Source organism: Fistularia commersonii, chromosome 13 (genome assembly GCF_037954325.1).
Source record: "Fistularia commersonii isolate RoL2024-O1a breed Wild chromosome 13, RoL_Fcom_v1.0, whole genome shotgun sequence".
Classification (NCBI taxonomy): domain Eukaryota; kingdom Metazoa; phylum Chordata; class Actinopteri; order Syngnathiformes; family Fistulariidae; genus Fistularia; species Fistularia commersonii.
In genome coordinates, this window is record NC_141296.1 from 13,448,753 (window position 1) to 13,474,603 (window position 25,851).

General features: G+C 45.0%; 2 protein-coding genes across 5 annotated transcripts; one reads left to right on the forward strand and one right to left on the reverse strand.

Annotated features, from left to right (window-relative positions):
* The first annotated feature begins 10,807 nt into the window (after positions 1-10,807).
* lbx2 (ladybird homeobox 2) lies at positions 10,808-13,201 on the forward strand. Its single transcript, XM_086158334.1, has 2 exons — positions 10,808-11,261; positions 12,043-13,201. The coding sequence occupies exons 1-2, from the start codon at positions 10,934-10,936 to the stop codon at positions 12,525-12,527; spliced, it is 813 nt and encodes a 270-aa protein (XP_086014460.1). The 5' UTR covers positions 10,808-10,933; the 3' UTR covers positions 12,528-13,201.
* A 3,796-nt stretch (positions 13,202-16,997) lies between these two features.
* On the reverse strand, positions 16,998-25,551 carry pcgf1 (polycomb group ring finger 1). 4 transcript variants are annotated; one of them, XM_086158280.1, is made up of 9 exons: positions 25,441-25,551; positions 23,580-23,682; positions 23,322-23,474; positions 23,167-23,238; positions 21,056-21,161; positions 20,857-20,899; positions 18,604-18,687; positions 18,342-18,422; positions 16,998-17,169 (listed from the first exon to the last, which is right to left on the reverse strand). In XM_086158280.1, exons 1-9 carry the CDS (start codon positions 25,525-25,527, stop codon positions 17,119-17,121), a joined length of 780 nt encoding a protein of 259 aa, XP_086014406.1. In that variant the 5' UTR covers positions 25,528-25,551; the 3' UTR covers positions 16,998-17,118. The 4 variants fall into 4 exon arrangements, with proteins under 4 accessions (XP_086014406.1, XP_086014405.1, XP_086014404.1 ...); XM_086158279.1 differs by having other exon boundaries at positions 18,604-18,690; XM_086158278.1 differs by having other exon boundaries at positions 18,604-18,690; positions 23,580-23,685; positions 25,441-25,527.
* Between the last annotated feature and the right edge of the window lie 300 nt (positions 25,552-25,851).

Sequence of the window (25,851 nt, forward strand, 5' to 3'; positions counted from 1 at the left end):
TGTCAGAGTCAAATGAGGCAACAAACAACCCCCAAAAATTCATGAAAAAAACGGAGTAACTCGGGATTGTACCCAAGCAGGGAAACTAAGAACATCAGCAAGAAAACTTAATCTCAAGAACCCGACAAAAAAAAAAAAAAAAAACAGAAAACCTCAGAAGTCCGGTAGAAAAAAACCTCGACCTTGAAATTCGTCGAAATGAAGAGCTCAAAAAAAGAACCCAGCTAAGACGCTAGCATAGCCGCTACCCACTCGGCCTAGGGCTATAGAACGAAGCTAATCTTAAATGCTAATATTAGCATGTACCTTGCAGGGCAATTGGTGTGTTTAGAGTAAACATTTGCATCCGATTTCGGTCGCCGTTTTCCAGCGGAGTAGCTCCTGGGAGTGTACGGGTGCGTGTGTGTGAGTGTGTGTGTGTTCTGGGGTTCGAGGCGGTGCTTGAAAGTAAGTTGGAAAAATCACTTCCTCTAATCCCATCTCCGCCCAGGCATCACCCAGGCTAGCCAACAACATCCACTGCGCGTTCTGTGCCAGCAACTGCATCTGTGAAATTCTCAAATGTGTGTATGTGTGTGTCTGTGTGTGTCTGTGTGTGTGTGTGTGTAGAGGGGGGGGGGGGGGGGGGGTCTCCAAAATATCTCAGGTTTGAAGAAAAAAACAGATTCACTATTTTTCTATGGCAACCACCCACGGGATCTGGTGATGTCTTAGCGAGATGAAGCCTTTCCCAGGTTTATTAGCCTCTGGAAATTGGCTTCAGTGGGAGGTGGAAAAAAAACAAATAATTTGAATACACACCCGGGTGTCCTAATGTTCATTTCAATGCTGTCACTTAGAAATGGGGTGGTGCATGTGTGTGTGTGTGTGTGTGTGTGTGAGGGAATGATGGTGGGGAGGGGGCGGGATAGAACGCTTTGTGCGGCTGACAGGATTGGCTTTGTGCGTGATGAATGGGCCTGTCAGAGACGGTGACAGGTTTGTGTTCAATACATGAGGATGTACAATACGCTCTCCGTCCGTCTGACAAGCTCGGGAGGCTTTTTGTCCCGATAATCTCCATATCGTTTCATCTCCGGGCTGCTTATGGCGGACGCGGTCAGCGAGGGGCGTGCCGCGTCATTGAGGGACGTCGGGAAAAATTACGTTTCTCTTACGCTTCTCTTTCCTTTTTCTTGACTTTCCCGGCGATCAGATGAGGATTTTCCAGAAATAATCCACCGGAGTGGTGTTTTGGTACAAAATATTGCCCGGGCGTTTCTGACCCACCCAAAGTATGGTGCAGATCTGTTTAAAAAAAGAAAATGCAAGATTATAACATACTTAAATAATGTTATTACCCCTTATATCTACCCCTTGCATTGAGAATAGAGCAGAGTAAAAACCAACCCTCTATCGGTCGTCTTTACAATATTTCATCTTTTACATCATAGGTGTCAAACTCTGGCCCGCGGGCCACTTTTGGCCCGCAATGCAATTATTTTTGGCCCGCATACTAAATAATATGTGCCGGCCCGCCGGTATTATAGCCGTCAGCGAATGTACCGCTAATACCACAAATCCCAGAATGCTCTACTAGTGTTTTAGCTCAAAAATCACAACAGGACCCATAAACGTCTTCTCCTCTGTTGACAGTTATCATAGCAACATTATGCTAATACTTGTAACGTACTAACGTCCTGAAAAATTGCAAAAAGAAAGGCAGGTGATCAGTGTATAGCAAACTGGGCTATAATTAATGTTTTCTTCATGCACTATTTTTATTATTATCATTAATATTTCATTTTTTCTTTTATTATCAGCCTGTGGTAAAAGGTTAAAATTTAACTCAGAAGGCTGCAAATAAAAAGAAGCAGACAATTTTAATGTAATTTTTATTTAAATAATAAATGTGTTTTTTTATTTGAATTTCAATTTTAATATTAAGTTATATATTGCCTAGTATTAAGCTTTGCTTGTTCCATATACAGTTTTTGAGCACAGCTTGTTTGGTTGAAAAGGGTCACTGTTATAACTGGAGGAAGATTTTTTTGAATAAATATCAATGTCAATTTGTCCCAGTTTTGAATTTTGGCCCACTGTGTATTTGAGTTTGACAAGTTTGTTCTACATGATAATTATTGCCAGCGGCATCATGATAATTGCGATATTACTATTTAACGCGTGATGATGTAAGTAAATATCATATTGCACCACATATTTCCTCATATGAGAAAATATTCTCAAATATTTTACGAGCTCACGCTGGTTAACTTCATCCGAAATTCTAACATACTCTTGTCTGGCGCGCTCCAATATCTGAGCCGCTCTTTCAACGCGAGGCCGTAGGAAAAAAAAAATAAAGAGACATCCCGAAGCTAAGTATCCATCTGTTATCCCGAATCTGTGTTTTTCACGTTTTTACATGCCTGACACTTTGGGAAGAGGAAAAAAAAAATCTCTCCCGAGAGGATTGTCTTGAGCTTAAATCTCCAGCGAGAACTAGGAAAGCAATAAGAATGATTTAACTGCTGGCTCCGAACATCCAGAGATGTTCCAGTGGGCGCCGCGGCTGCACCTCAGCTGGAACACACTTCATTTAATAGCTTATATTTCACCTGCGCGGACACGTTCATTATTCCGTGAAGTCCGTCGTGAACGGTCCAGGCGGGAGCGCGCTCGCCAATAACAGCGTTTGCTTTATCCCGCTGCGCTGAGAGCATCCCTCTGCGCAGAGGCAATTCCCGTCCCACGTTAAGGACTTAATCATAAAAAAAGAAAAAAAAAAAAAAATGGAAGGTTTACTTTTAAAAATGAATACACTCCCCTAGGCAGCGGGGCGGTCGCGGTCTAAAGAACGTTCGCATCATAATAACCTGAGAAAATCATCGGTGTAGTCGAGTGAGAATAAAAGGGTTCGCGAGGGTGAGAAAAACTGAAAAAAGGAGCTTTTATTTTGAAAATCCAACTACCGGCCTCGTTTTATTTTCTTATATATACTGCTCAAAAAAATAAAGGGAACACGTGAACAACACAATGTAACTCCAAGTCAATCACACTTGTGTGAAATCATAGTGTCCACTCTGGAAGCAACACAGATTCATTTTGACTCGTTTTAAGGACATTACATCAAAGTTGGATCAGCCTGGAGTTTGTTTTTACACTTTAATTTTGAGTGTGATTCCTAATCCAGACCTCCATGGGTTGATACAATTGATTTCCATGGATCATTTTTGTGTGATTTTGTTGTCAGCACATTCAACTGTGTAAAGAGCAAAGTATTTCATAAGAATATTTCATTCATTCAGATCTAGGATGTGTTTTTTAAGTGTTCCCTTTATTTTTTTGAGCAGTGTATATTCTTTCTGACGAATCCGGCACCTGAACGCTGCGTTCGGATTTGTTAAATTGCGATTCGACGTCTCGACTCTGCCCGCTTCTCCTTCGACGAAAGCCGTTTTGACCCTATTTCAATTTACCTACGGTTTTAATTTCTTCAAACAAACTTGGGTGTCATTCCAGATAACGCCGTTCCGCCGAGACCTTTCGGTAACTCGGTACCGGGTTTCGTCAGAGACGCGGGGGACTCGGTGGCGGCGAGATGATCGAGAATCTATTAGTCTGATCAAAAACAAAGGGGGAAACGAGTAGAGGTGGAAATTAATGACAGCTGTAAATAACCCAAGAGCTGCGTATCAGTCCGCAGTTTGGCCACGGGCGGCGTTTTCTCCCCGTGCTTTGTTGTGGTTGGACGGCGCGTCTGACACGCTGGTATTAATGGGAGTTTAAGTGAAAGCACTCCTCTGTCTTCTTTCCCGCGGCTCAATTAAGCGCCATAAGTCTTGCCTCACCTTCCTCTGGAACCGCTCAGCTTCCTTCGGGGACGGAGCGCTATCCGGGGCCGGGTTCTTCAACTCAGCCGCCGATTCGGACGCGTCCTAAATTCTATTACTCTCCCCTCCGCCTCGGTCGCCCCTCCTGACCCCCTTCTTCCCCCCCGACCTTTCTCTTCTCCGCGGATGGATTTTTTGTCACATTAATCCCACAGATCAGGTGGGTTTTGTCACCGTGTTAAACTTTAATACTTTGGATCATTTATCTTTACGGCCGAGAACCCGGGACTGTCAGCGTCCAGACGAGCCATTTCCTCATTTGGTTTGAGACCCGGGAGGGGAGCAAAAGGGGAGATGGGGTTGGGGGTGGTGATGGAGTGGAGAGGATGGAGAGCGGGGAGGAGTGGGGGGTCACGGCTCACCACTTAATGAAATCCTGATGTCAGGAGGAGGGGAGGACCTGGTGGAGAGGTGGAGGGGTGATCCTGGAGGTCAAGGCTCCGAACCGTCTCGATAAAAGCTGCGTCTCCAGAGAGGTGCCTTCACTTACCCCCCCCCCCCCCCCCCCCCCCCAAAAAAAAAAACAAAAGAGAAAAAAAAAAATCAGCAACCCGTGTCCGGTAAAGAACCCTCATTAACTCCCGGACGCCGCATCGGGGACCCGCCGGGCGCCCAAGTGGCCGGGGATAGAATTGCAAGTGATTAATTTCGGGGTACGGTTCCCCCCTCCAGAAAGGATGGTTCTCACGCCGGGGCATTTATCTTCATTTAGAGGTGATGCGAAAAGATGGACCTCCGAGGTCCCGAGCGGAGCGTTCGCAAAACAAAGCGTTCTGCTCGCTCGCCCCGCTCAGGCGCCGGAAAACCCTGAACACCAGTCAAACCAAGGCGGCGGTGACGTTTCGCTAGCAGATGCCGTTTGTCTTGTCTCTCGCACGATTTTACTGGCAGAGCATCGATGATGAAAGACTGACTGATACATTTTAAGGGCCGGCGTATTTTTATGACCATGTGTGTGTGTGTGTGTATTGCTCAGTGAGGGTAAATCAATCCATGGAAGTGAAAAGCGGTTTAATATTTCAACACAACAATCAACGGCTCGATCTTTTGTTGATAAAGTGACACAACTAAAGGCCAACGTTCCGCTTGCTAAAACTGGCCAATCAGAGCTCATTTTTCACGCCACGTACACCAATAGTAGGTTTCGCAGCATTTAGTGACCGATAAATTACGAAAGGTTACCGATTTGATATTATCTTTATACCGATGCCGTAAAATACTTGTGGAAAACACAATTTCACGCCTATTAGGGTTAAATAACCAAGTAAAAAATGCACAACTCGTGTTTAAACTTCTTCTTACCTGCGCGGTGACTTTTCTGAAGCAGCATCTTGACTCTGGATGATTTGATATCGTCCTGTGAGGGAATAAAAAGAAAACAAATGTGAGAATGATGGGCTGAAGCAGAATTACTTGCACTCCTGCGTCATTCTTCGTCTAAGAGGAAGGCTCTAAACAGCATCACACACAAACAGGACGTATGCGTACGATAATAATGACGGCAAAAATTATCACAATCATTTTGATCATCTCCTAATCATAACAATGATAATCATAATAATGATAATAATAGATTCATGAACAACATAGATTGAATAATTACTTTTGCCACATCATCTGGAAAAGTTGCCCCAATTTATCTTTCTCTCTCTCGCACACACACACACACACACACACACACACACACACACATATGCATGCACTCACCCAAACACACAAGAATGCATTCCTTAAAAACCTCTTTGTTTCTCTTACATTTACATTACACGTAAAAATTAGGACATTAAAAACTACAAGGCTTTATTTTTATTCATTTTTGAATGAAACTAAGTCACTTGAAACTATCAGCATGAACACCTATTTAAAATTTCAACAACATTAATGGTTTTCCAGCATTGTGTCAAAACTCAGTCAGTTTGACCTCAGTAATGGAAAAAAAAAATATTAATAAATAAAGAAAATGTCAAATAAGCTTCCCCCCAAAAAATCAAGAGAATAAAACTCAGCAAAGGATTTCATCTGAAAAACACGTCTGTTTGTGTGTTTGTTTCGATCTCGAGGGGTTAAAGCTGAGCGACAACATTCCTCTGAGGTATAAATACACCTTAATACAATATTTACACCCACGTTGACGCGTCCGGTGTCCCTTATGCACCTCCATCGCTGGACTAATTGCACAGTAACAAAGCTAATCAAGCATTGAAGGGGGCGACAGGGGCGCGGGGTACATTTCACCCTAATGCTGTAATCCTGCAGCCTCCATATGTTCTGCACTATGACCTTAAATGAGCCCCGGGGGGCCATTAGAAAGCAACAAGGGTGACCAGTCGGCTCCCCAGGGAAAAGGAGTGAGGGGGGACCGCGTCTGTGTGTGTGTGTGTGTGTGTGTGTGTGTGTGTGTGTTAGTCATCTCGGGCCGATGTGTTCTGGTGCTCTTATAACCCTGCTGCTCAGCTGGGAATCCAACCCGGACAGTTTGTCCCCGTTTATGAAGCAGGGGCCTGTTATTGGGTAAAAGTGTTGGGTCAATAATCCTAATTTACTGAAATCGCAGAAATCCTGTTTTCCCTCTGTTCCTGTGAGGACCGCGAATGAAGCATCTACTTAAAGTAGCGCTTTATTTGCTTATAGAGGAGTAGAAGATGGCACTGAAATGAAGAAAAATATTGAATGCAGGAAAAAAAAAATTAAAAAAAAGTACACATAAGCAGTATTAAACATGCAATTGGCATTTACATAATAAAAAATATTTTTTAAAACTAATTGAAACAATGTCCTCCTGTCAATGCCTTTCAAAAACGTGTGTGTTGTTTTATTCTAAAATAAAGCAGTAACATTAATCTGGTCTCCATTGGGGATCAAGATTATAATATCAGGTTTTATTATTCAACCCCTGGCAAAAACATAGGCCTAAAAATAACGTTGGTGATAGAGAAACTTGTCCAACAACACACGGAAGCTCAAATTCTCAAACCTGTTACTTAAATACGTGATAGCGATCACACAATAACGTCCTGTCAATCATTCGTAATTGCTCTCCTCTCTCTCTCTCTGATGTGACATCCAAGACAGGTCAATCTCTTTTTTTTTTTTTTGTTATTTTAACTTTTACTTCACCCGCTTACTTAACCTGACTTAACCTTTGGCATGATGTCTGGAAACATGGATTACGAGACAATCGCATGTGTTATTGTATTGTTATTAATATGTTATTATTTGCAGCAGGAAGGATAAAGCGGAATCGGCAGCCGTGTGATGTGGAAGTTACCTTGCGGGAGAACCGACTCCAGTTTCCAACCTTGTATTTAAAACAAAAGAGATTTTGTAAAAATTCCCCAAATCCAGACTTTCCTAATCAAAAAAAGGGGACGAGCATCTGCGCAGCAGCCGAGGCCGTGCTCAGCATGCACGTGCACGGACACCAGCCCTGCAGCCTAGATGTGAGAAGGAATTCTCAAGGCCGCAGAATAAAGTGGTCCATATTATACGTCTGTGTGTGTGTGTGTGTTGAGGGGTAAATCCACAAAATATCACCATGGAGACGAGAAAGGAACATCCCATTGATGTGAGGAGAGAGGAGAACCCGGTCAGCTTCGATCCATTACAGGCTATAAAATTATATTTTCCTGAACCTGAAAGAAAAAAAAGAAAGAAAGAGGGAAACATAACTGCCATGATGGAGATGTAACACTCTGGTCGGAGACTGACAGCCAATCAGAGGCCGTTACGTCACCTTTACTTCCTGCAACACAGATGGAGCTTAGAACACCTGCAGCAGAAAAAACACTCGCGGTGTTTTTGTTAAATTCGCATCTTTGACCGGTGAGATTCCCTTTACTCTCATTTTTAATTCCATACGCGTTGCACACGGATGGCAGTTACTTTCGTCGGACACCGGGTTTGGAAGAAGAAGAAAAAAAAAAAAACACTTAAAACCCAGAAATAAATCACTGTTTTCGTACGAGGGATTCTTGAATCCCTGTAAATTAATATAAATTCAAAGCTTGAAGCCATTGTTACGGCCTTTGACTATACGTGTGGTCTGTTCAATTTCAGTAAATTGTATATTTATTGGAATTTACAAAAAAAAAATCACCGTTTGCTTTCACGTCTTATGTTTATTTTTATTTTATCTTAAACCCATTGCTGTTGTTATTATTAATTCAGTCCTGTCAATCATAATAATAACTATAATAAAATAAATTAATATCCCCTCATAATGGAAGTTCCTGGAGTAAATACTATACATAAAAATTAATGTTAATGGTAATCTATAGATATAGATCTATACTAGATAGATAGATAGATAGATAGATAGATAGATAGACGTATGTGTGTGTGTGTGTGAGTGTGTGTGTGTGTGTGTGTGTGTGTGTGTGTGTGTGTGTGATTAAAAGGTTTTCTTGAATGAGTGACTAATTTTATATGAATATTTCCAATATTAACGTGTTCATTTTGGAAAACTCCCTCCCTCTTCTTCAATTTTATTTTATTTTATTTTATTTTCAATTGTCCCCCCAGACAATGGTAACGCCGTTACCTCGCAGTAACCGATTACTCTACTCGGGTAGTGTATTATTTCTTCGCCCCGCCCCTTGATTCGATCCTTATTACTCCGGTGATTGATGACGGATCGACTGACCGGTTTTTACTTCATCGAACCGGATCTGGATGATCTTTTTTTCGAGCGCACGGAAGCAGGCGTGTGCGTGTCGGATCATTTGCACGACATCCGGTACCGGGGGGGCGGAACCGGATCGGTGCATTCCAATAATCCGGTGATTGATGACGTCAGCTGTCTGGCTTCAAATTAAGGGCTGTAATGAAGTCAAAATTGCGCACACGCACACGCACACGCCTAAAGAATGAGCGACTCGACGCCGAACCGTGCGTGTGCGCGTACGTGTGCGTGTGACCGTGTGCCTTCAGATGTCCAACCTCGCGTTCATTCTATACAGTTAAAATATAGACAGAGTGAATTAACATTGATTAAACATAATCCGATTTGTCAGAAGGATTAGGAAATGAAGGTGATAGATTTTATAAACATTGTTATTTATATATCTTAATCTTTTGATCATATACGTATATATATGTATATACGTACACACACCACGCACACAAATGTGTATACATATATATATAATATTAACGTTCTTTTTCAGGCAAACTGATTGAATAAAGTCAGTGAATGAAGGAGAAATACCACAGCGTAATAATCTCGGATTATTGTATCCTGGAAATAAAGAAATAAAGTGGAGGACGGTAATAAAGCACGACAAATCCACGAAATGATTAAATAAAAACAAGATATATTACCAATGTGTTATTATTGTTAGTAGTACTGGTCGCAGTAGTAGTACTAGTAAAAATAATATTGCATTATTATTATTATCATTGTTATTGTTATTGTTGTTATTATTAAATTGTAAAATCACATCTGCTTAAGTGTAACTCATTTACCTGGAATAATACAAAATAAACAGGTCCGATCTCAATCTCCTGGGCCTATCTCTCTACGTGCACACACACACACACACACACACACACACACACACACACACACACACACACACACACAATGAAACGAACTGAACCGGCGTCTTACAACCAGTATCACCCGATATTTCCCGCGTTGAGAGGCGACCCTGCAAAAGAAAATACTGTTAATAGTTCTTCCAGTCATATCTGATTTCTTTCAGTGTGTGTGTGAGAGAGAGAGAGTGGGTACATGTGTGTGTGTGTGTGTGTGTGTGTGTGTGTGTGTGTGGTGGGGGGCAGTTTTTAGTGAAATAAGGTGCTTCCGGTGGACAGACGTACCTGCTGCTCTGCCCCCTCCCCTTCGACATCTCCTCCATCCAACATCACACACACACACACACACACACACACACACACACACACACACACACACTAATCTGCAGACACACTGTCAGCTTTAACTAACAGTAACGATGGATGCAGAGGGTCGACAAACTCAATTTAAATCACCAAGTACCTTGAACGCAACATTGAGGAAATAATATATATAAACAAATACATTTACTGTCAAATAAACACGTGCTCATAAATTAAAACAAAAAATAAATAAATAGACAGAAACGCTCCGGCTTGTAAATCATTTTAAAACGTTGCGAGTCGCGGGCCTCATTCACCTCCGCGTAATTACGCACCAAACTCTATTTAGACACACACACACACACACAGACACACACACACACACACACACACACACGCAAAAACTTCCTCCCCCGTGTCATTACATCTGCCTCGGCGTTCGGACGCGCGTCGGGCGTGAACGCGCTTTTCCACCGGCCTCCTCGACTGGTCCAACGCCGGCAAAGGGGAAACAGACGGCGGGTTGGGGGGCGGTTGGGTGGTTGTGGGGGGGCGGCGGCCGTCGACGGGCCCCCCCTCCATCCATGACTCCTCCTATTCCGCGCCTCCAATTAGTTGTAAGTGTCCGCGGCCCTTTAAGACGCGGCGGCGGGTCAGCGAGCAGCGCCGAGTTTTCTCTAATTGAACTTCGCCCAATCAACGGGAACTCGTTAGCGGCCGCTCCTCTTCTTCTTCTTCTTCTTCTTCTTCCTCCAGTTCTTCTCCAGAGGAGGGTTTACGTCCACCTCCCTCCTCCTCCTCCTCCTCCTCCTCCTTGTCCTCCTCCTCTTCACCCACCCAAAGTCAGTCAGTCACTCCGGTCGGTCTCTTGCTTCCCCCTAAAGGTTTACGCATGGAGCTGGGAAGCGGAGCCGCGGCTCTCTGACGGCGGCGGTGGAGGCGGGGGGGCGGTGGAGGTGGCGAAGGAGGGGGGGGTGGAGACGCACAACTTTCGGCCGCCTTCGCTTCTTCGACGCCCCGCAGCTGCAGCGGCACCGGCATGGTCGCCTCGGAGTAAAACGCGCACCCGGCTGAGAAGTGTCCGGGCGAGGGTGGGGAGGGCGGAGGGGCGGCGGAGCGCGCAAACTTGAATGAAATAGTCAACTTTTTAAACTTTTTTTTTTTTTTTTTTGGAGGGAGAGGGGCGGCTTCATTTCGGCCACAAGCGGATACTAGGAACCGCGATGACCTCCAGTAAAGACGCCAAGGCGGGCTCCGTGCTGCAGCAGTCCGGGGACGAGCGGAGACGCGCCGCGGCGCTCGATCAACTGCCTCCGCCGGCCAACTCCAACAAGCCGCTGACGCCGTTCAGCATCGAGGACATCCTCAGCAAGCCGTCCGTGAAGAAATCCGCGGCGAGCCTCTGCCCTCCGAGGGCGCTGGAGAAGGTGACCGGCGCCGGCGCGCCGCGGAACGGCATCAGTACGCCGTCGTCGCCGCTGTGCGCGCTGGAGGAGCTCGCCAGCAAGACGTTCAAGGGCCTGGAGGTCAGCGTCATCCAGGCGGCGGAAGGTAACCGGCGGCCGTTTGGGGGGGAAGAGGGGCGACCGGGCGCGGGATTAACAACCCGAGGCATTGCGGTGAGACCCCGCGACGAGACACGGAAAGCGGGGATTCATTCGACCGCGCGTCGACAACCGACACCGGATTAACTTCGTGTCCAAACGAAGGCGTGAAACAGAGGCTTAATTTCATTTGACCTGCGATAATCCAATAGATTCTCGATCATCTGACTGTTCGACATTTTCCCTTTTTTAAAGCGCAATAAACAACATCTTTCCTTCCGTAATAATAATAGAAATAACACTATTAGCATTGATAATAGCCATCATAATAATGATAATAACACCAATAAGATAACAAGAATAATGAGGATGAGGAAAGTAATGATAACAACAGTATAATACAATTATAATAGCAATGAAAAGGACAATAATAATAATGATAACAACGGAAGGAAAATGAGAGGAAGAAGATGCTAAATATATGATAATAACAATAAAGATAGTAATAATAATAATACCAGTCATGATGATAATAACAATAATAATAATACCACTACTACTAGTACTACTACTACTACTGATAATAATAATAATAATAATAATAATAGTACTAATGATGATAATAATAATAATAATACATTGTGAGGATTGAATTTAATGGTTCTGCAAATGGATGTGACAGGGATTATGAAATATCTTCATCCGGGATTAAGATATTTTACTTGTTAAACGGCCTTTCACCGCTCGTTCAACCTTTCCCCTTCCCTCCTCTTCCTCTCCCTCCCAAGGTCGAGAGCACATGAACGCGTTTGGCCAAAGGCAGACGTCGAAAAAGAGGCGAAAGTCGCGCACCGCCTTCACCAACCACCAGATCTACGAGCTGGAGAAGCGCTTCCTGTACCAGAAGTACCTTTCTCCCGCGGATCGGGACCAGATCGCGCAGCAGCTGGGCCTCTCCAACGCGCAGGTCATCACCTGGTTCCAGAACCGCCGGGCCAAACTCAAGCGGGACCTGGAGGAGATGAAGGCCGACGTGGAGTCGCTGAAGAAGATCACGCCTCAGACGCTGCAGAAGCTCGTCACCATGGACGGGGTGGAGGACTCGCCGGGATGCGGAGAAGGAGGAGGTGGAGGAACCGGGTCCGGGTCGCCGTGCGTCTCGCCGGCTTCCCGGGGACATCGGGCCTTCCCGCAGTCCCCGTCCTCATCCAGGGACCAAACCGCGGATGAGTTCTCGGAGGACGACGACGAGGAGATCGAGGTGGATGACTGACGGTCGCGCCCGCCTGCGGTTTTTCTCACGCAACGACACGCAAGAACTTGAAAAAAAAAGGGGGTGTTTTTGCCGCCAACCTTTTGCACGGATATCACCGACAGACATTTCAGGAAAAGTTTGCCCCCCCCCCCGCCCCCAATTTTTCTTCCCCTACCTTTTCATTCTTATTAATTTATTAATCGGACTCGTTAATCCCGAGGAGGAGTAACCGGCTGCCCATCCGACCGAAATAGACTCTCGCCGGTTCTGGAAGACCGACCGCGTCACCCCTAAATATTTCTCGTTCGCTCTATTTCATTTTATTTTTTAATGGAAATTTGTTTTGTTAGTTTTTTTTTTGCCACATAGGACTTTCGGATTTTGCCCTATATAGAAAGAGAGACCAATAAATGCCCCTGTATAAATATTTATATAGAGACATTTATTTATCACCTGCGCAGCAGAGGATGGAGGTGCAAGTTCCCGCCCACGTCAAGTGTAAAGTCTTTTCTTTTTTCCTCACCCACTCTTCTTCTTCCTCGCCGGTTTCCGACCACAAACGTCTCACGGCTCTCGGTTCTGTATGAAAAAAGAAAAAGAAAAAAAAAAAAAGGTCAGATTATCCTATCACGGAGACATTTTATTGTAACTCTATTTAATCCGCATCCAATGTAAATAAAGGTCATATCGTATTTGGGGCGCGCCGCCGATGCCTGTGCGTGTGTGCTTTTGCTATAAAATGCGTGAAAGATAACTCGAATTACGATCAGACTGGGATTGTTTTCCATTTTAATTTCTAAAACAGTAGTCGTTTTAATTATAAGGACTCCTCCCCCCGCGCAATAATTTTAAATTAGGATTGTTACCACTTGCAGGATTGGACTGGCAGCTTCAGTTTTCCTTCTGCTTGGTAATAAATAACAATAATGGAGGGGTGGACGGGGGGGGGGGGGGATCGACGTGGAGTAAGTGACCCCTTCAATTAGCGGCTTTTATTCTCTTTCACTGCGGGGTTTCAAGATCCATCTTGACGCAAGACGGTCGCGGTTCTTTGGCGGCTCCGCGCCAGATGCTTCCGCCCTCCGACCCGCATGATTGATTAGGGGGGGGAAGAAAAAAAAACAACAACAACTTTAACAAAACAAAACAGCTTTCTGGCGGTGTTGTGTGTGTGTGTGTGTGTGTGTGTGTGTGTGTGTGTGTGTGTGTGTGTGTGTGTGTGTGTGTTTTAGGGGGTGGGGGGCAATAAAGGGCCGCATCTGTCAGCCTCCAGCCGGGGTGTGTTTTTTTTGGAAAGAGGACAGAAAGAAAGACAAACTCAATGAATGGCAAATGGGCGAGTGTGAGGCTCCTAATGAATAATCTTCAATGGGAGGTGTGTGTGTGTGTGTGTGTGTTAACGGAGGTGCAAGCTCTACACTAAATAAACAGTTTCATAATAACATTTAAAAGGAAATAATAGTTATAATTGAAATACAGGCGCAATCTTTCCGCACGAGTTTTCTCATTTTAATTCTCTTTTATATATCAATACAAATCATTTATTTTCAACGATTTACCCGAGCCGATAATTAATCATTAACCCGAATCTTGATCACAAGTGGTGTTTCTTCCCACAAAAGCGAAACTTTTTTGTTTTTGTTTTATTTCCGGAGACAATAAAAGCTTGTTTTTTTTAAACAAAGGCGGACGGGAGGTTAAAAGATGGAGAGGAAAAAAAAAAAAGAAGTCTTGTTAGTACTGTTCTCCTTTTTTAGTGTGTGTGTGTGTGTGTGTGTGTGTGTGTGTGTGTGTGTGTGTGTGTGTGGAGGGGGGTTACGGGGGCGCACAATAGAAGTAACGGGTGTAATCGTGGAGGGTGAAAAGTCAAGTGGGGCCTTTTTTTCTTTTACTGTGGGAGGCAAGACGAACAAGAGTGAGGAAGATAGAAAGTGAACCCTCCCCCCTTCAAATAACATCCCACTCAGGAAAAAAAAAATCCACGCAAGACACGGTCGCGTCCGTTCTGTTTCCCAAAATACAACATCCGTGAAAATGAACAGAGCGTTTATTACTGTGTTATTACCTGATAATACTTTAAGATTATAATTCCAATTTGTTAAAAAAAAAGACAGAAAAAGCTGATTTATTCTCCAGGCCGTCTTCACGTCTTCTATTCAAATCTATTAATTTTTTCTTTTTCTTTTTACTCATAAATCCATTATTATAAACACATGAATTGGCTGAATTTCAATCCGTCCTCTGACCTCATTGACCCCTGCGCTACTTAAAGAAACACCACCTAAGAAGAGAAATATATATATTTAAAAAGTGAAATACAATACATTTAACAGAGTAAAATATCAAGAAAAAAGCGTCGGATTCAGGGGCCTCGTGTTGATATTTCTCCCACCAAATTAGCATAAAAGCTAAATGGGAATCCCCAGTTAGAGACGGGGCAGGCAAAGCTCTCCATCCACTTCAGTATAATCTGAGGGGATTATTATTCCAGAGGAGCCGCCAGACAACAAGCCAACGTCGATCGGCATCTTTCAATGAGGTGCTAAAAAATACAAAATCTTTATTCCACCTCAAAAGGTTAAAGCTTTAGGGAATCACTGTGTTTTTCAAAATAACTGCAGCCTGAAGGGATGTGGTAGATATGTACAGTATATATGTGTGTGTGTGTGTGTGTGTGTGTGTGTGTGTGTGTTACCGTTCTCTGGCCTGATTCCTGAAGGTTTCTATTAACTAAAATCTCTTTGGAGGATGGGCAGGTTTGTTTTGAAAATGTGATGGTCTTATTACACATTAATGATAAGAAAAACCTTGATTTTTTTTTTTAATGACATTACAGCTGATTCTTGTCTCAGGCCCTGAATTTACAATTCAAATCTACTGTTTTTTAAAATTCTAAAAACACACTCAGCACATTTCTTTCTCATGATATTTTAAAGGGATTACATAACGTCATCTCACTCTAGTTACTGGCAATTATTTTAACAACTAGGATTAATGTGTCCTTTTGCCCGAATCGCATGGGAATATTTGCTTTTTTATGGGGTCAACAGCAGATCACCACCCAAGACACACACACACTCACACACACACTCACACATACACACATATATATGCAATAACAAACAAGAGACCTGGCTTGCTGAAAGTTTCTGGCTGCCGCTGCAGAACCTCTTTAGGAGGAGGATTTGGATCCAACAGCGAGACTTTGTGGATGTTATCGTGGGCGTCTTTCTCCACACACACACACACTCACACACACACACACACACACAGTGTCAGATTCACCCTTGCCCTCCGAGAAAATAGCTCAAGGGCGTCCTCTGGTGACAATCTGGGGGACAAGGGAAAGCAGTGAAAACCTGCAAAAAAGTTTGTGTGTGTGTGTGTGTGTGTGTGTGTGTGTGTGTGTGTGTTCAGGGGGGTGGGCCTTTCTGCAGAGCAGGGCCTTTTAAAAGTCAAATATTAAACATCTTGTTTTGCATAGGTGTGTTATATGCGGCGCTTCGAAAGGCTGCAAAAGCGTAGCACGCGTCGTAAAGGTGCAAAAAAAATTAGATTTTATAAATAGATTATTGACGAGGTGACGTGCACGGACACATGAATGCGTCATCGTTCAGACGCAGGTGACGACGCACCTGGTGACGTCATCCGGTGTGCGCAGAAGGACGAAGGAGGAATACTGTGTCAGAAACACGATCTCCAACAAAAGATTCACAGTATTAATTTTAGATTGAAGTGAACGTTTAAAGGAAAAAAAAAAAAATCACAAATAACCTTAATTTTCTTGATGTCTTAGAAATATATTTAGTTCTGAATCATAAACCAACAGAATTTCCGTCATCGCAATTATTTTCCTTGAAAAATGTATGTTTTCTCAGAATTTGTATTAAAACATTTTAGAAAATAAGTAGATTAGGAGTTTGACATCGAAATGCATGAATAAATTTGAAGATGTCGCAGTGAGCGGGGTCTCTGCGCCCTCTGGTGGACACAGTTGTACCTTAACGCTACATCACGCCTGAAAATTAATGAAAATTGGAGGAAAAAAATAAGAATTGAAATAAAAACTTCAATTTGTTGAGGAAGATGAGTGACGTTTCCAAAATACCTGAATTAAAAAATAAAAATATAAATACTTTAAGATGAATAATATTATGATAATAATATTTCATTAAGATGAAAATGATCAGCTGACTGAGGCAAGAGGAGCGGTTTAACCTGGACAGTCGCAGTGTTACCTGTCAATCGGTGTCGCCGGGCCAAACATCGGACCTTTTACCGTCTCATTCACACCTCCAGACAATTTAGAGTCTTCAGTGAACCTGCCGACTGTTTTTGGACTGTGGGAGGAAGACGGACAACCCTGGAGGGAACCCAAGGGGAATTACACCAGGCGGAATTTTAAAGAAATAATCGAAAACAAAACGGAAACTCACCTTTGACCCATTGAATGAACACAAACTATTACAGTTTTTTTTTTTTTTTCAATTTAAAATTTATTCTCAAAAATACAAAAACAAGGAAAATAACTATATGTACACAAACACTATTAAAATAGAATATGTATTGTACAAAATATGTACAGCCGTCCAGGGGCCGGGAACCGGTCCTATCTGGTCCGTTTGTCCTTGATGGTGTAGTGAAGGACTAACGGCTGGGCCTGCGGGGGGAGACAGGAAGTCAATTCAGGATCTGTTTAGATCCAATCTGATGGATGATGGATTTGAATGGATGAGGGAAAAAAACTAATAATGCAAGAACAGCATTTTATATATATACTGTATGCGTGTGTGTGTGTGTGTGTTATGGTTTTGTTTTTCCAAGTGTGATGAACTTAAACCGGAAGTTACAATGCCTAACTAATAAATTCATTGACTCATTGTGGGTTTATAGATAAGGTGGAGCTCATCCCGGCTGTCATTAGGCCAGATTCACCCAGGAACGGTCGCCAGTCGATCACAAATAGAAACCTTTTCCATTCAACGGTCACAGACATACAACTACACTGCTCAAAAAAATAAAGGGAACACTTAAAAAACACATCCTAGATCTGAATGAATGAAATATTCTTATGAAATACTTTGCTCTTTACACAGTTGAATGTGCTGACAACAAAATCACACAAAAATGATCAATGGAAATCAAATGTATTAACCCATGGAGGTCTGGATTAGGAATCACACTCCAAATTAAAGTGTAAAAACAAACTCCAGGCTGATCCAACTTTGATGTAATGTCCTTAAAACAAGTCGAAATGAATCTGTGTTGCTTCCTGAGTGGACACTATGATTTCACAGAAGTGTGATTGACTTGGAGTTACATTGTGTTGTTCAAGTGTTCCCTTTATTTTTTTGAGCAGTATATTTACTCTCTCATTCACACATCATGTAGACCAGGGGTCTCGGACGCGGGGCCCTCGGAACAATATTTTGTGGCCCCCTTCCTGAAATCAAATCACTACGACAAAATGCACAGAGAACTGAGAAGACAGAACTGAGGTATAGTGTTGTTGAAATTGCACTTATTTTTCTTCATCAATCTCACGCTGTTCGTCGTGTATTTTTTAAAGGAACAGCTCATCACATATAAAAATTACCTGTTCTCCTTTACACTGAAAAAAAGGAAAAATTTGGACTTAGTGTTACTTCTAGGTAATTACGCTATGATTTTACTATTACGGCCATCAAATTAGGCCGGTTGTGGTCCCCGGACCAAAATGAGTTTGACACCCCTGATGTAGACAAACAACCGTTCATTCCCTCGTAAACGTAGCAGACGTGCTAACCAATGCACCGAACCGAAGTAACAAATACCAAATGAATCTGGCTGTACCTTTCCGAACCAGTGTGATAACCATAACCGCTTCATGGTCATGTGGTCTGGCAGGGACTCGTTGTTGAACAGCATCTGGACCTGCAGACAGGAATGAGTGTTGACGATCAAACAATTGTCCCTTCCTGTATTGGAAGAGTCAGCTCGAGGCGGGGCAGCCGCTCCCACCCGTGATCCCGGGACGAAATCAAGGCTGAGAAGTATCTCGATACATTATCGATATTCAAGCGAGGCAAACTCGACTCTTGGATGAAGTACTGACCTGGTGTTTTTCCACATTTAGCCGGTGACACAGGACTTTCCGTAGGTGTCGGACCTCCGCCCTGACGGAGCAGCGCACGAACTTCTGCTGCAGAAAAACGACCGTGAGGTTAGCTCTGGTGGCGGGTTCAGGGGCGCGCTAGTTTCGGAGCGTAGCGGGCGGCATTAGCGTTTTGTCTGACGGCAACTACACCCCTTCGTAGTCAATTATTAGCAAATGGTGACTCGGTGAATCTCGTGAGGAGAGGACGCCCCTTACAAGAAGCATGTTTGGGTCGGAGCCGCGGCGAGGGCATCATGTGACGACGGCCGAGAGTCACGCACATTCACTTAATCCGCCCTTGACTCCGCTAATCTAATTATTACTGGGATTCTCAAATTAAAATTCAGTTACACTTTCAACCCTCGTGACTTGTCCTCATGGGGGGACACATAACACTTGTCTTCTGTGGACAAGAGACATCAGAGCGCCCCCTCCAGGCAGAAAAAACAAGTGACACTAATCGGTGGAAAACAAGCTATGATTCCGCTCATTCATTAGCACCGACTTGGGAAAATTAGTTGTCCTGCAATGGCGCGCATGCTATGCTAACAGGCGCTAAGTCTGGTAGGAGGACACTGAAGAGTTCAGTGTGGTTTTTACAATATAACATCTGGAAGTTGGCCTCTGACCATCAGATCATGTTAAAAATTGTGGTTTGAAGTCACACACGGTAAAATAAATAACTTCACGAAAACAGATAACGATGCTCCTGAGCATAGCGAGCTATGCTAACAGGCGCGGAGTCTGGGTGGAGGACACTGAAGAGTTCAGTGCGGTTATTATAAAATAACCTCTGGAAGTTGGCCTCTGACCATCAGATCATGTTAAAAATTGTGGTTTGAAGTCACACACAGTAAAATAAATAACTTCACGAAAACAGATAACGATGCTTCTGAGCAACTTCATGTCTATGCTCGGCCGAGGAGTCTCCTGGACGAGTGAAATGAAATCTGGCAGAGATGCTTTAAGCCACCATCCTGCCAAGCCCTGGAACATGAGGCGCCAGAAACTCCTGGACCAGAAATGTGGGCATGAATCAAAACCCTCGGACGTTTCCAGACGTTCTACGTTAATTCTCCTCTATCACGAGAGAATTCCTTGCTATCGGGAACGGTCAGCGTTTTGAGGGCCTTTCGAGTTGTTTTCTAAAGTGTTGCCGTGGGTCCAGCCGTGCTATATAAAAGAAACCGAATGGTGGACGTCAGTAAGACATTACATTACATTACATTTGGCAGACGCTTTTATCCAAAGCAACTTACAATAGAGGACATAAGAACTGCAAATAACACTTGCAAATACAAGATGCACAGGAAAGACCCTATAAAAAAAAAAAAAAGACAGAAGCAACACCATTATAAAGGTACGGGATGTCATTCACGTGGGAATGTTGGGACACTCCGTCATCATCCTGCTAAGAAATCCTTAGGAACAACGGTGTCCCATCACTTTGGTCGAATCAGAGCCTGACATGACTGGAGGTGTGGCACGTCCAGGGAAAAGCGCCCCCTGGTGGCCAAACAGTGACCGCGCAGCAGGTGTCGTCGGCGATGGACGCTCGCAGGGAAGATCCCCCTGCCGAGTCTGAGCTGCCAATCCCCCTCCTGTTTCCTTGGCGACCTACAGCTGACTGTCGAACCGGGGGGGGGGGGGCAACGGACAGATCCAGTCACAGCCGCAGGGGAAAAATCCTGAGACTGGCTGCGATTTCACTTTTATTTAAATAGAAATTTCAATAATAAAGCTCCTCCTTATGTCGCTTTGTTGTGTCGTGTAAAATTTCACCCTCTGCACGGGTTTATTGTTGCGTTTTTCTTCATTTATTCAAACACCTATCTGTCCCTCAGTCTGATGTGCTTAAATTAATAAATTAAAAAAGAAGACTTGCTGCCTAGAAGTTTGAACTCACTCTGGCTTCACTCCTTGCTCCGCTCAGTTTGCCGCTCGGTGTTTCTCTTCGACGCCTGAACATCCAGGATCAGGTAGCGCTACGGCCAGAACACTTCTGTTGCCCCCCGGCGGCCCCGGGTTACATAACTTGTGCGAAGTTGTGCCCCAGTTTGAGCGGGGTCTACGACGGTTGTGTGGAAAAGACGTCGGCAGCCGCGCCAGCCAAAATCATGGCACGCCGCGGGCGGGCAATGTTAGGGAAAGGCGTCGGCATCGACAAACAAGAGAAAACGGCCCTTCGTGTCGTCGCTGTGTTTGACTTACCTGGAGGGTGAGTTTAGTCTTGTCTTTTCCGGCGAGCGACGAACTGCGGAGAGGACAGAAGCGGGTTTTAGAGGTGAGGCGTAGGGAGCCGAAAAGACGTCTCACAGAGAGATACATTAGGATATACCAACCAGCTGACCTCAGTTTGTCAAGAATATAAATAAATGGATTTAACATGTATTAAACAGCATCAGCTCACCTTAACCTTTCTAAACAGAGGGAAACCTGTTCGTCGTATCTGTAGAAGTGGGCTTTGGAGTGGTCGAAGCTGGTGTACGGTAAACCTGCTGCATCTGGAACGGCGTCTGGACAGAAGAAGAACCCAGAAAGAAAACAGTTGATTGTAGTTTAACCGATCGGTCAGCCACGATCGCTCACCATCAACAAATACTAAACAAAAAATAACTACGTCAGCGCGCGGATCGCGGTTACCGATATGAGGGGAACAGACCCGGCCTCATTTCAACAGCTGTCAATCACACATGTTCAATTGGGTAGTGCGTGTCGATTACCAACCCGAACATTTCGAACAGCCGATGAAAGATGAGGCGGGAAAGACAGGGAGAACACGGAGACGCCGGGAATATCGAAAATTACGGGCGACGGATCCAAACTGGACAACACAAACGGAGGAAAGAGCAGAATGGCGGCACCCGTTTGTCGGCCATGTTTGTTTACCCGCTAAACCAGGGGTGGGCAAACTTTTTAGCCACATTGACTTTTAAATTTGACAGACGGGCCGGGTCACCACAACATACTATACGAATAAAAAAACAAAAAAAAAGCATTTGCAAACGGTACGTATCAGGCTCATCTGACATTTGCTTTGAAAATAAAACCGGCTTGGTTTTGAAGGCTCTGGCGTTTGCTCACATTTCATGGACGAACCAGTTTTTCGCTTGTAGCTTCACGTCCAGCTCATTCATGTGTGTCAGTATGTTCACAGTAAAGGCTATTTTCAACCTTTTTTGAGCCGCGGCACATTTTTTACATTTACAAAATCCTGTGGCCCACCACCAACCAAAATGACGCAAAATGACACTAACACAGTACATATAATACATGTAATTAATATTATAGTTTTAAATGTATTCATACTCAGTGTGAAACCTGGGGCCCTTTGGATGAACACACAATGGATATCCTGGCAGTCATGGTAGAAAAACACACACGTAGCTCTTACTAAAGGTTTACAAGCTGGCAGTATTCATGTTTCTTCCACAGTGTGGGACTTTTTTTTGGTTTAGCTACGAGTTCAGCAACAAGGTAGCCAGCTTTGAGGGCTCTCTCGTTTACCTTTGTGTTTTTTCTCTAAAAAATTGCCCGTCTCTCATTGTTTGTACGTAAGCGTACAAAATAGTCCATCGGCTTGTTTTGAACGGAGCTTGCTTGGCACCATGGCGCTATTGGATAGCTTCTCACCGAGCACAACGGAGCCTGTGCCGTCGCGTCCCCGGTGAAAGTGAATCCAAATGAAAGATAGCTTTGGCCTTATTGCCTCGAGCTCACCGTCTTTTCTATTTTCTTTTGTCCATCTCCACTGTCACTCGTTCGTCTTGCTGCGATCCCAAACTGCCACTGTCGCGCAGCACTAACTAACATTGACCTCTACGTCATCGCGTCACAGACGTGACACTCAACCATCTCTCACGGCACGCTAGTGTGCCGCCGCACACTGGTTGATTCGGACTAAATCACGATCCCGATGTGTGTCATTCAACTCAGGAAAATTCTCAAGTAGCTCAAAAAAATGAAATAATCTCCTGTCTGAGCTCCCACATTCATTGATCCAATCATTCACATCAAGTATGAATTCTGTACCGACCTTTGACGGGTCAGATTTAAAAGACCAGCGGGCCGGATGTGGCCCGCGGGCCGCAATTTGCCCACCCCTGCTCTAAACTGTCGCTCTGGTAGACACGGTTTCTGCGTCCAGGGTTTATTTGGCTTGACCAATCACGTCGTCTGTGATCCCTCACCACGGGTCCGTGTGAACTCACAATCCTTTCAACATCCGTAACCACAGCGACAGTTGCATCAGACCACATTTTATCTAGGAGCCAAGATTGAATTTCCATCGGAACAGCCTGCACGACAAGAAAAACCTAAAGATGTGCGTTAACTCGTCGAAACAGTGTCTGATTTCAGCTGCTTTGCCTACAGTGTGCACTTTTCTACTTTCCCCCAATTTGCCAAACATTCAAAACAGCCATAAAAGACACCATCCATACGGGTATAGTCATACATAAACCCTACTCATACACTTGACAGGCCATGAAACCCGGTATGACACAGTATCCGTGGACTTACCGTCTCCTGCTGGCTGGATGATTCTCTCTAAACCACGTGACTGATAAAATTCCTTTATTCTCTTGTCTTCGCCTGTTGAGACATAAACAGATACAGAGGTGTAATTAGAGTACTCTGCGCGGAAAATACGACCCAACCAGCAGCAGACGACATACTTTCTTGCAGTCCCGGCACCAGTTTGTAGACGATGTCCTGCATCACCCGGTCCAGTTTGAGGTTGAGTAAAGGCTGCGTTTCGTGGATTTTTATGTTGCACATGGGGCAGTACTTGCTGGTCTGCAGGTACTTCACAATGCAGCTTTTGCAAACTGTCGGGCAGAAGGGGTGGAGAAGGAAGGTGACGCGGGTTAGCAAGAGCCAAAAAAAAAAAAAAAATGGCAGAGAAGAGGTAAATGAAGGCATCGTGGACCCACATGTGTGTAGACACTCCGTGATGGTGGTGGCGTCAATGAAGTAGCCGGCGCACAGGTAACAGACGATGTGCTCGTTCAGGTCCTTGATCTTCAACTTCACCTCCTCCTGTCAGGGTGAGAAAGAACCTCTTCGTGAACCGTTCCCGCTCTGCCCTCCAGCCTGAAGGGGAGGCGGTCGAAAACAAAAAAAAGAAACATTTTCCGTGGAGAGCTGGAAATGCACAACTTTCCCCGGACGACGTCACCAAGGGCTGGCAGGTTGTCCCCGGAGCAGCAAATGCGTCTGCGCAGTATTCACGTCTTTTACTCCCAAAGTAAACATTAAAAAGTGCTCATCTCATCATTTGTATGACTCTCTTGTTGCGCTGGATGCGTTTCAAGCACAAGAACAGGACTAAGCAGGAAGGAAGTATCCTCCCGAAAACGATTCTGGGATCGTATTCCCGTGATTTGCGGAGCCTGTGTTTCTGCCTTGAATCGAGGGTGTACAGGTCAAGACTTTATGTGAAAAAACGAACTATGATAATAATAGGTTTTTATTGAGTAATTTAAGCTTGAATAAATCCTCTTCGCATCTCACCGAGTCATACTAGTGACGGCACAGTTCCGCTTTTCTGGGGTTGAAGGTGTGTGTGCGTGTGAGGAGGGGGGGACTCAGAGTAAGTTACACATAAAGTTTCGGTTCTTAAACTTGTAAATTGACGACGGTGTGCGCCTCAGCAGCCGTGGGAACGTGACAATGAGACGTTTAGACGCATGCACGGGGCTACATCAGGTGTCGACGCGTAGCGATTGCACGCAAGCCACACATACACACGCAAACTGTCGTCTCTTCTCCTACCAGCCAAATTAGGTCAGCACACACCATTGTTTTGTAACGAAATGAAAAACTCCAAGGATAACGGAGAGGCCGCGGACTAGCTCCAGACTGATTCATTCTTTCCACCTTCCCCGGCCCAGGTCGCCCCGCTCCTCCCCGCCTGGCGGAGCCATGTTTGCCCCTGTCTTCGCACAATAAAACTTTTTGTTACCAAAAAAGGGAACCCGATCAGTATTTGGATTACATAAAAAGGCTCCGATGAGTGATCGAGTTTGATCCGCGAGGTCAGGTCAACGCAAGATAGGCAGGAGAGACGAGTCTGACCTTTGACCTCCCAGCGGAGGTCCCACCGCGTCTCGCCACGGAGCGGAGCGGCTACGAGCATTAGCCCACCACGACCAGGCCACGTGTGGTCGGACGGGACCAGGCGGGGACGCGCGGTGCGGGAACCCGGGCGAGGTTCAACTCTCGCAATCCCGGGACGCGGAGAACCGCCGCTGCGATCCACCGTGACTCGGCGGAGGGCGAAGTGCGGGGGAGCCGCCGAGAGCGGGGGAACCGCGGGTCGTTTCCGTCAGGCGGAGCGGAGCGGAGCTTCGGCGAGACCGCGCGGACTTTGTCGGACAGCAAGCGGCGGAACCCCGGAACGTAGCGTCCGCCGACGACACGCCCGCTCCCACCGCCGCCCCGCCGCGAACGAACCGGCGGGGGTTGAATACACTTAACAACACCCGGTCGGTTTGGATTTTGAACGTATTTTTCGTTTTTGCTTTAAAACACGTTGCCCCGCCGTTGAAGCAGAACAACACGGGTTGACTCCCACCGTCTGCGCATGCGCACGAGCGACTCTTCACGGGCGCCTCAGCATCTCGCTCTCTCTCGCTCTCTCTCTCTCTCTCTCTCTCGCTCTCTCTCTCCATCAGCGCCGCGGAGACAACGATCTACCGTTCGCGCGAGCGTCCGCCGCCGCTTCCGCCGCCGTTCGGCTCGCGACCCGCACGACTTCCGGTGCGGACGGGCTCGCGCCGCGCGCCCGCTCACCTCGTTCCTTAGCGGGTCCAGTTTGTAGACGGACTGGAGCTGATTTCGTAGCCGCATCGCTATAGCCATCGGACCTTGCTCCGCCATCTTTAGAAACTATGCTTACATCCGGGTAAACCGGAAGTGTCATTTTGAGCGAGCGAAAGGAGGCGGGTGATAAACGGTGGTGAAAAAAATAGAAGCGCTGAAGGAGCGTTGCGTTGCTCCGGCAGCACCAAACAAGGAAAACGCGTTACGTGTATACCGTATTCTACATAATATAATATAAGCCAAATAAATACGTATTAAATATAATAAATAAATATCAAAGCAGAAAGTTGGAAAAAATACTCCGGCTGTAAACATTGTTTTAAGAATCACTTGAAAGTTTCTGTGGAATAGATACGTAAAAGAAAATCACTACCTATATTA